Genomic DNA, 11,710 nt, shown 5'->3' on the forward strand with positions numbered 1-11,710 from the left:
TTTTATGGCGAGGGATGCTTTGCCATCGTAACACCACATTACGTAACATCAGATTTGATAGAGCTGTGTTAACCATTATCTGAAGTCTGCTGCTCTGAGCATGACAGTTGGAGTTATGGCATCATCCTGTTCCATGACACAGGTGTTTATATTTGAGCTAAAGACGTGTCCAGAGATCAAAGGTTTCCATGGTGATGTGCAGTAATCAGTGAGAGGAGAGTATTTTCATTGCGCTGAATGAGAGATAAACCTCTTACATGTGAACGTTTTGTTGAAGAACAGTAATAGATATCAGTGAAATTTCAAAGTGTGAAGCATGTCAAGGAACTTGAGTATCTGAATTGTACTTTTTGTGTACTTTTGGGTTAATAATGAAGAGGGAAAGATGAGGCTGAATGGGGTTTAATGGAGACATGTTGAAAGTTTTTGTCACTTCATGCCCTCAAGAGGCATTTTGTTTAATTTTTTATTAAAATGTTCAAGCTATGAGAGGTTTTCCTACGCTTGTCATGAAAAATGATGTCTCAGGAATGTAGGCTTTGGGAATTATGGCAGGTTTAAAAGAAAATATGAAGGCAAAATTAAATCTGTCCTCCACTCTAGCTGTGACATCACACACTCTAAAAGCTGAAGAAGGCCTCTTTAACAAGGTCTGAACAATGTTTAATATCTCTAAAAGCATGAATCAGATTGAAAAGTTGTGTTAGACGAATAATGTCAGAAAGATGTGTAACATTTTAAAGTTGGAATGAGGTTTCTGAGTGAAAGTATGAAGGAGCAGCTAGCAGTTGAAGAAGGAGCAGTTAGCAGTTGAAGTTGCATGAAGATTGTTAAAGTCTGAAGAGTTCTCCATTGACTTCCATGTTAAACATTTGATGTATTATGGGATGTATCTCTGGAATTATGAAAGTTATGAATGAGAAAAGCCATCGATTCCCGACCGAGCTGAACGTTTTGATGTTTGAACGGAGTTTCTGAGATGAGGAATGTGGGAGAAGAAGAGGTGCAAAATAACCCGGCGGAATAATAAAGAATATTGTGCGTTGGAATGCTGCATCAGCATTCCAACTAAATTAAGGATTATCATGTCTGCCAGGAAAAGTTACACTGATAAGATATTAATGAAATATATGAAAATCTATAAAATATTTAAGGTAAATAAATCCACATTTTAAGATATAATAGAATGACATGACAAGCTAAGATCAGAAAACACAAAATATCTATATTGTATTATGAAATCAGGATAATTCGATACTAAATAAAATAATCAAAATACATATTATAGGATTCTGAATTGTGATTATATAATACTAAATCATGATAATGAGCTACTACTAGTGCTGTAGCGACGCGTCGACGACGTTGACTTAAAAATATCGTCGACGACATATTTCCGCGTCAACGCGTCGCTACACACACGTGGGTCACCCAAAGCAACAAGCAGTTCGCAATCGCACTTCAAACACAATGGAGACTGAAACGGCTACCACCTCCTCCTCACAGGATTGCGCACGAAGCCCCCAAACGAAAACATCTCGCCCTAGGTCTTCAAAAGCATGGGAATATTTTAAAGTTAGTCCAAAACGCAAAGATATTTATATATTTATATCTCACTGAGACTGCTGCATAGCCTAGCAGAAGCAGCAGCTAGCTGTGGTGGCTACCATTAGCAGCTAGCATTTGCTCTCCGATTTTTACATAAAATGGAATTATGGATTATAAATTCAATCATTTTTTTATACATAGACGTTAAAAACCTATGGATTAACCGATTCAGCCGCGTTTTTTCTCATTTTATTGCCATTGAACAAGTCTTTTGATCAGATTACGGTGGTGAGACGATCTCCCGAGAAGCTCTGTGAAGGTACGTGTTGTGATGACTGTATTTGCTTCCCCTGTCGCGAGTCCGGATCACTCAGTGATGATACTATATACCTACATAATCTGTGGAGTCTCAGCTTTAATCGGATATATTGTATGTGCAGCTACGATAAGTAATAAGGGTACTTTTATCTTGAGTTCTGTGCCAAAGTGCGTTAGCATTTTTCGCTCAGGGGTCATTTAGATGCTTCTTATGAGACTTGTGTTTTGTTTTGGTAAACATGGTTTGTATCGTCAGTTAGCTGAGATTATTTCCGTTAATCTGGTATAACACATTAATAGGTTCTTAAATATTAAGATCCCCTGAGACACAGTATCGTGAAAAATTTTTTTTTTACATTACGTTTTTTATGAATTGAACAACAGAAAAATAATCGTTAGATTAGTCGACTAATCGATCAAATAATCGCCCGATTAATCGTTTTCAAAATAATCGTTTCCCCCCAGCACTAGCTACTACATTAAGATTAAATGATACTTGATCATGATTATACGTGACTTAATCTAAAATAATTAATCTAAATGAAATAAAGAACAGGCAATATGAAATCAAGATTGGATATTAGAGAATCATGATTACAAGAAGCAATATCAAGATATAATTATAAATCATGATTATGCTTAATCAAGATTATATCATACAAGATCATGATTACAAGATACTAAATCTAGAATATACAATACAAAATCAGGATTAGAAGATACTAAATCAAGATTAGATCATACACAATCATGATTACAAGATGCTAAATCAAGATTCTTGCCTTGATAAGCCCTGCTCACTGTGGCCTTCCCGACCTCTGGTAGCTTATCCTGGTAAATGTATCCTGATCGGTAACATTACACTGAGAGATCCACTCATAAAATCTATTTTAGCTCTGTAACACTCGGGCGTCACACCTCCTGCAAACCTGATGCCCCTTTCCCCCCAAAGCAGTTCCTCATAAAAAAACTCACTTGTAAAAAGTGAGGCAACACTAACCAGGCAAAGTGGTTAGTGTTGCCCGGTTCAACCAGTTTGAAGAGCAGCACAGTGCCTCATACATTTTCCTGTTTTTTTATAGCAGCTATCGGGTAGAAACAGTGCATGGGCTACACAAGTAAAATCATAAAGAAAAATATGCCGGTAAATTATGCCTGTAGAAAAACCTACTATGCCACAAGAACAAACAGTCACGATAGTCAGATTAGCTTCGGTTGCTATGATAACATCACCTGACTAATACCAGATACATTTTAATAACAGCATTGTGATACCAAAGAGGGACAATTCAGACTGAAACACATTCATTTACGGGGTTCAGGGATATGCATTAGTTGCTTGTGTGATAGTCTACAGTGAATACTTTCCAGCGGCCGCTGCCGTGAGTTAACGGGAGAATAAACTCTGGTGGACGAGCAGCACTGCATCGGTCGGTAAATGCCGCTGAACCACATTAATAAACAATGCACCAATGCCCTCTGGGGAAGAGTATAACGTTGTAGAAATCGTTCTTTAATTTAATCTGGCTTCGTATGATTAATAGCACAACGAGCATCAACCCGACGCAGTCCCCCATTGTTGTAGTTGTGACCGGCGTTGCTTTTTTTACATTTGGAATATAGGACTTTTAAGGGGGTGTGTCCTTTCTAAAAACGTCCTTTACCACCGATGTTGAGGTATAAAGACAATGAAGTTGTAAAGTAGGTAATCTGTGGCTTTAAACCCCACTACATCTAAATGTAACACTGGAGAATTTTTGCTGAGGTACAAATACCAAACTGACAATTGTTGTGTCCGAGGTTACTGTTCTGCTTCTCTGTCTTATCACAGACTCATTTGTTCCCCCAGCTCTCTTACTTCACCTTGATTTATGAGAGGGACACCAAGACCATTCTGTTCTTTGCAGGGAAAACATCTGCATTGATTTTCTTTGGGATTGTTTGCAGGGAAATTGCTTAAGGGCAACATCTGCAGACTGTCTGGAACAGTATCTGCAGGGAACATCTGCATGATAACATGTTACTAAACTGTCTGCAGGGAACATCTGCAGGACTGTCCGCGAGGAAACATCTGAAGTGACCTTCTGAGGATTGTTTGCAGGAAAAAGTCTGAAGGACTATCTGCAGGGACTGTTTGCATCGACTGCTGTCAATATTGTTACCTCAGTAAAAGTATGGAAGTTGGTGGTTTTTTATTCTATATTTTGAAATGGCTAAAATATTTGAGTCATAGGACGTTTGGAGAAACAAGCAGAGCTAACGTTAGCGTCTGCCGAAAAGCATGCAGGGAGAATCTCTGATTTGTTACTTGAAACTGCTTTATTCACCTTTTAATCAAAGGAGAGGATGAGAGCTCTGTGGATAATTCTGCTTAGTTATCACTTTTGTTATTGTTTTGTTTGAAATACTTATTAGAGACATATAATTACTAATGTGCATTTCTAGATTTAAAACTGAAAAAAATTACATTTGTTGTGCTCCATCAGAAACTGTTATTCCTCTAACGTGCTGCTGTTGGCTACAGTGGGATGTGGGCGGCCTTTAAATACTGTCACTATTCTTTTCCCGTTTAATATTGTACACTATGTGTTCATTGTGGCCAAAGCACAAAAATGCCAGGATGCTCCCGGGTTGTACATTGGAAACGGGGTGTGGTGAAGAGGGGGAAATCACAGAGGGGGAATTAGCTGCGATGCTTTGATATGAAGCCATTGTTATCCCAGCCAACATTTCTGAGGGAGGGAAATACCAGCAGAAATGTGTCAGAAACAACAGCTCTCTGAGTCCATGACACACTCCTGTTCACAGTCTGATGAAGCCCAAAGAGACGAGGGGTCTGTGAATGCAATGCAGGCCAAACCCACTGCATGACTCAGGCTGAAAACAGCTGAATCATGAGAAGTAATAAGAGATGGTGGATGTGTGTTGTGCGATTTAACATTTCAAAATTTGGGTTAATATTTAATTTGTGGGCCACTATAAAAAATGGGAACTATGACAATAGAGGGATTAAAAAGAAAACACACACCCAGCTACCTCCACATCTGTTCTGGACAGAAAACAGTTGCAGAGTCCTTCCTCCCTTCAAACCTGCGCTAATGTGTGAGCACTCACATGTCCATGTATGGAGAGCCAGCAGCACTGTGCTCATTTACCAAGAATGAGGAGGGAGGAACATTTTAAACAGACTAACACTTTTATATCCAGACTTTATCCCTAATTTCTACAAAACAGCACATATTTTCACCCATAATAAAATCCATGTCCTATTGTACGTCCAGCAACAGTTCAACACTGCAATTTTCTTGTCAGAGATTCTTCTTTTAAGAAGCCTAATTTTATCTCTAACTATCATAATAATATTGACTAGTAAAAACGGCACTAAATCAGTCTCAAATTTAAAAAAGTGCTGCAAGTTTCTGTACAAATTAAATCTAACTGAAAATGTATTAAAGAATATTTGAATGTTTCCAACATGTTTCACTTTGTGCAACAGATTTGCATATTATTATTATTTGTATTATTACTTATTTTAATTTTAGGACCGGATCAATGTGGATATTCTGTCTGACTTTGCATTCAATCGAAGTTTCAATTCAAGTAAAGTCAAATGAGCAATCGATTCATAAATATATTCACATCATATGTCTTCCATTTCCTTCAATTCATTTCTTTCAGTCCATTGATATATTTAAAACAATGTATGAATCATTATCTACTTGACAAAAATATAAAAAGGTCCAAATGATATTATATTAACCCCATAAAGAATTGACTGTATCTCTAGTTAAATGTTCAATTGATATAAGTGATATGTGTGGGGCCTTTCTTGGAGGGTACACCTTGTAGGGAACAGAGAAGTGGACAGCTGTAGCTTTAGGAGGAGGATCGGTGCAACATACTAAGCACATAAATGTCAGGGAGCCAGATTGGGCTCGGCTCTGATGGCAGGGATACGTGAGGCATGCAGAGCTGTCAGTCTGAGACAGGAAGCTGAACAGCCTGAGCCAAAGGGAGGAACACATGCAAGCTCCTTTTACTTGGATTCTTTTATTCAATTTATAATCAAAACATGTACCATCAAAATGAGGATGTGATTTCAGACAGAAGTCAAGAAAAAATTGCTTTTCATTTCTAATTTCTAGCTAGTTTTGATGAAATTACAAGTGTTACTGATTTAAAATGGCTTTTGTTACTGTCCAATAATTGTGTATACCTTCGCCTGTTCTTTACACAGAGACAAGGCAGTTTCATCATGTATTTGACTAAATAACCTTAATCTGAGTACATTGGCCCTGATAGTGCTTTGTTTTGTGTACAACCCTATATCATATCATATTCCAATGTATCTAACATGTATCTAACATGTCACAAGTTGAGTAACATGTAACAGCACAACTTCATTTATTTACTTTTTTTTCAAAATGTCCAAGGACCTTTATTTATTTTAACTATTATAATCATAATTACTGTTATTATCATCATCTAATTTGTATTAGCTGTTTTCATTCAAAATGAATAACATGTATTGGGAGCTATCAGTGGGGATATGACTGACTTTGCATTGAATCAATTGAGTTTTAAACTAAATAAATCATAAAACTATGAGAAATAATGGACTTTGTGTGACGGTGACGTTACCGGCTGACTCCCACACAGCTTCAGTCACCACTGAAGAACAACAGCCTCTGTGTTTTCACTCCCTGAGGTCACAATCAGACACTTCCTTTATGTGCACATTTACACAAAGAGAAAACATACCATTCTGCTGCTGCAGCCAGGGCAGAAGAATGGCCCCTGGGCACAGACATGAAGAATTAACAGTCGTGTTGCGTCTCTTTGTAGTCGTTAATGTCTTTGGAGTTGTCTTATGTCACTATTTGTAGTTCTTTGGGGTCTTAGGTCATTTTTGTTGGATTTTAATTGGTCAAATATAAGCAAAATTAATAGCATCTTTTTTAAATATTGCCTTTTTGTCAGAGTGACTTAACGTGACATTTGATGTTGGGTGTCTTTGAAGTAATTTTTGTTGCTTTCTAGATGTTTTCGGTGTTGTTGCATTGTGACTCTTTGTAGCCTCTTTGAGTCTTTGTGGTTGCCAACTCTCTTTGTGGAATTGTTTGGTGTCTCTGAAGTATGTTATGGCCCTCCTTGTTTGAATGTCATGTGTCTTTGTTGTTGAGTGTCTGTTTGAAGTCATTTCATTTTTACTCTGTATCTTTGTAGTTGTTTTTTCTCCGTGCTTAGTTTGTGTCTCTGTTGTTTTGTATCATTTTGTCGTCTTTTATGTCTTTTTGTAGTTGTTTGGTGTCTCTTTTAGAAATGTATGTTTGCCTTGAAGTTGTTTTGTATTTCTTATTGTCATTTTGTGTGCCTTTTTTTCGTGCTTCTGTGAAGTCATTTTGGTTTTTTCTCTGTATTCGTTATGTGTCTCTTAAGTTGTTTACCCTTCTTGTGTAGTCATTTTGTGTGGAGAACTTTCACGCCGCATATTAAGAATTTAACTAATCTTGTTGTGCGCAACAGGTTGATGAGAATTATAAAACAACAACACAGAGGCTCTGTGTCCAAACCAAAACAGCAAACCTCATTACGAGAGCCCTAGACATAAAATATTCACACAGGAGTTCAACACTTTTCTGTTTTTTATTGATCACCTCATGTTTCAAGACTTGTCTGTTAAGCTGTACAACCTACCAGAACAAACTGATGGTCAGAAGATAAACATATATACATGCAAAATCATCCAGCTGACTCTTGTGATTCTATACTCAGGAAACCATGACAAAAACATTGAAATGTGACTTCAAATTGGTAGAAGGCGGCTTGTTCGTCTCAGTGTGTTCAGCCTAAATCAGCCGGATGAAATGACCCATGTGTCAAACATCACATGAAGCCATGTGAAGGCGTCACGCCCAATTTAGTCTTCATGTTGCCCCCAAATATAGACGCCCAGTCTATCGCATGTTACAGCAGCGGTGGGCACATTCCTCAGGCATTTTAAGGCCCTGAAACACCAGGACGATTTCGGCCGTTTTCGTAAGTCGGAAGACGAAGCGTGTCCTGTCGCCCAAACTCAATTTGGTGTGTCCCGCACCGGCGGCCGTGACACGCCTTATTTGGACTGCCTGACCCGATGCATGGCCGATTCAACATGTTGAATCACGTCGGACCAAGCGATCACTCTGATTGGCTGTTCAGCTAGCGAATCAGTGCATGAGAAGCGAAACGGAAGTGAGGGACGTAAACAAACGATTTAAGAAGTCACACACAGACTGATATTCATTTTCATCTCATCATGGCGATCTGGAATGACGCAAACGAAGACCTGCTCTTCCGCTTCTTGAGAGACTGTTGCTTGAGAATGTCTTCCACAAGTAACACTGCAATGGCTGATAGCTCCAGCGCCGCACGAAACATGTTTTCGATGGACGAGAGGGAAAATGGAACGCACACGCTATTTGTTGTTGTTTATATCACGCAGTCTGTTCTTCTTCTCTGTCGTCCGGTTGTTGCCTCTTTTGAATGACGAATACACACTACCGCCGCCTGCTGGTAAGGAGAGTTATTGCCACTCACGCACTGAAGTCTTTGCGGTGTGTTCCCGTGCGACACATGGCCAAGACGCAGGAGAACACGGCGACGCAACAGCCGGCGCCGGCGAGTCCTCTGGTGACTGCTTGGTGTGTCAGGGCCTTTAAAGGTCAAACAACGTCTGCAGACTTACTGTGTTCTGCTACTGCTGCCATATGAAACTGATTTGCATTTTAACATCAGGAGCACAAAACATAAAATATGCCACTGTGTGCACAAGCAAATCTAGTCATCAACTGCTGCATGAAGAAAAAAGAAGATGACTTTATTTGGGCATCATCAACCATAAAGAGGCCAACATCTACGACTAGAGAGACAAGCTTCGACCTGAGGATGCAAATTTCAAAGAACTTCCTCAATCGATTTCGGGATGAGTTAACAATGAAGAGCTGCTGCACACACAGGGCATGTTTTTGTATAATAACAGCGTTTTTATCATCTTACGTGTCCCGCAAATGCTGCCAAACATAAACCGGTATGAGAAATAGAGTTAGACAGGATGAATTAACATGAAAATACTAACAGCTTATTCATAATAATAATAATAGATTTAATTTGTTAGCGCTTTTCCAGGTGCTCAAAGACGCTTTACAGATATAGTGAAGGGAAAAGAAAAGGATTATTATATTTATATTGACTTATTGTCAATAATTGTATAAATTCAAGCAAAAAACTAAACAGAAAAGCTCAATTTTTTTCCTATGCTTTCATAGTGGAAATGATATGTCAATTAATCAATGAAGTTTATATATATGTATATATGTGTGGATTTTTTGGTTGCAATTCAACTTATGTTAACAAGTTCAAAATGATAAATTCGATAGAAATGCTATACAGAGTAAAACATAACTGACACGAATAACTACCTTCTTTTTTGGAATATTACTTTTCTTGATAAACTGTAAAAAAAAAGTGGAAAACGTAAATATGAATCAGTAATGAAGTATTAAATGTCTAGTATTGTTGCAATCCCAAATATGGCCAGTATATAATGAAAAAAATATCTAACATTGCAGAAGTTTGAACCAGAGAATGGTCTTGCGGTTAAGTCCTTCAAATAACTCGAATATTATTCAGCTTTATCGTTTTTATTTTAATACCGTTAGAAAGCAAACCTGTTTATAGCGTTAGCTCTGTTAGCATTAGTTGTGCTTTCCGCTGTCTGACAATACAATGCTAACATGCTAATGTTTAGCAAAAATAAGGTTATCCATGTTAGCATGCTAACATTAGCTAATAAATATTGCACGTAAAGTCATTAGTTCTTTGCTCATTATCCAAATAAATTGTCTCATTCAAATGTAGACTTGATGATTAGAGCTGCAAAAAGTATTTGGCTCATGGATATGTCTATAGAAAAATAACCGGTAAATTATTTTGAAAACGGTTTCCTGCAGGAAAGTCTTTAATTGAGTTTTCAGCCTCTCTCTGGGTTGTGGACTAAGAACAAAAGACATTTAGAGACAACATCTTGGAAAAAACGTTTTTCTAAAACTAATCTTTAGATGAATCAGTTTATATCAGAATAAAAGTCAGAGGAAATGTCTTCACAATGCATCCCGTAGTTGGTTTGTTAGTGCACAGTGCACAGCAGTATTTTGATGTTGTTACTGTATGTGCAGTATATTTACAGTGTGAACCAAAAGCATTACTAAAAAATGTGTTATTTAATATGTACCTTTTGTCCTACAATATGGAAGAGTTAACGCATTTAATTATTAAATCTCGTAATTTATCTTTGCTTTCTTTGTTTTGTTTTTCCTATGTAATCTTCTCCCTTTGTTCCCTGTTTTTTAATGTTTGTATTTCTTCTTCCCAGTGTAAAGGAGGGGGCGTGTCTAGGTGGTGTTACTCATTACTTAAGTTACAGTCGGTAACTTAACAATTGATTTGTTTTCAAACTAACCTGCACAATCATATGAAAACTAAGGCTTAATGTAACATTTCTTTCTTTATTATATCACCTGAAATATCATAGCGGAGTATTGTTAACACAATTTTCCAAATATGGATTCATCAGTTAATTGATTTGAGTTCAACCAAAATGCTGAATTCCTCTCCAATGCCAATGCATACTCATTATATTTGCATTTCTACTGCAAGTCATCAAAAAGTAAGGAATGTACACCTTTATTACATTTTACCTATATGTATAGTCAGCAAAACATTTAAGTTATGGTGGAAAGGTCATCCCCCATTGTTATGTATCGCATACATTTATATTTATTTATAAAAAAATATAAAAATGCTTCTTTTTTTATTTCACTTTGTACTTGTTTCCAAGCCTATATTTTACTTGATATGTATACTTTGCAAAAATGTCTGGATGAATAACGTTTTTTTAAGAAAAAAAATGGATACAATAATATTTGTTATGGAAGAAAATACAAGTTTCTGTTAACTTTAACCATGTCATGATTGGTTATTTTAAACACCAAAAGAGTGAAACCATCTTACCTTCACTTTGACCGGAGCAGGCTCGGATCTGGTCGGTTGTCCCAGGGCTCTGGACGGAGGGATGTCGTCTCCGTAGCCGACTTTGGGCTTCTTCTTAGCGGCTGCGGAGGCGTCGGGCTTCTTGTTCAGATACGATGAAGCGAAATAAATGGCGACTGCGGTAAAAAGGAGTGCGGGGATGATGACGGCCGGGTCCAGGTCCATGATGGAGGATTTACGAAAGAAATATTAAAGAGAAAAAGTTACAAACGTGTGCTATCCAGGCTGCAGTCACACACACTGAGCTGCATCCCGCCTCCAAACACAATCTACCCTCAACAGCTGACCACTCAGGGAGGGGCTGTTTCAAAATAAAAGTCTAAAGGATAATGTTTTGCCACTTCAGAATAAAAGTCTGGTTTTGAGCGATGTTACCTGCCAGAATATAAACAGCATGGTAGAGATCAGAGATCAGATAAAATAATACAGTACTATTAGTTATTATAAATCAGCTGTTTATTATGCGGTTCAACGGATAATTCTCCCCTAAAGAGAATAGGGAGGACACTCCTCAGATGTCTTAACACATGGGACATCATATAACAGTACACACACACAAATCAGCTGTTTATTAGGCTGCAGTTTAAGGGATAATTCTCACCTAAAAGAAATAAACAAGATTGTCTGAGGTGGTTTGTAAACCTAATGTTGGGGAATCAGCAGTTTCTTTAGTAAGTTGCTTTTTTCTGCAACTCTGTCGATGACCAAGTCATTGTCGAGGGACATGAGGATGTATTTTTCTGTTGACATAAGC

General features: G+C 37.7%; 1 protein-coding gene across 3 annotated transcripts in view; it reads right to left on the minus strand.

Moving 5' to 3' along the window:
* The window catches only part of si:ch73-366l1.5 (FILIA-N KH-like domain-containing protein), a 28,209-nt gene extending 16,986 nt beyond the window's left edge, over window positions 1-11,223 (minus strand). The window contains exon 1 of one of the 3 annotated variants that reach the window (XM_034206841.1): window positions 10,918-11,223. In XM_034206841.1, coding sequence (XP_034062732.1) covers window positions 10,918-11,121 — 204 coding nt within the window. In that variant the 5' untranslated portion in view covers window positions 11,122-11,223. The remainder of the gene's footprint in view (window positions 1-10,917) is intronic. The other 2 variants (XM_034206847.1, XM_034206855.1) reach the window with 2 other exon arrangements.
* Between the last annotated feature and the right edge of the window lie 487 nt (window positions 11,224-11,710).

Source organism: Gymnodraco acuticeps, unplaced genomic scaffold (assembly GCF_902827175.1).
Source record: "Gymnodraco acuticeps unplaced genomic scaffold, fGymAcu1.1, whole genome shotgun sequence".
NCBI classification, from domain to species: domain Eukaryota; kingdom Metazoa; phylum Chordata; class Actinopteri; order Perciformes; family Bathydraconidae; genus Gymnodraco; species Gymnodraco acuticeps.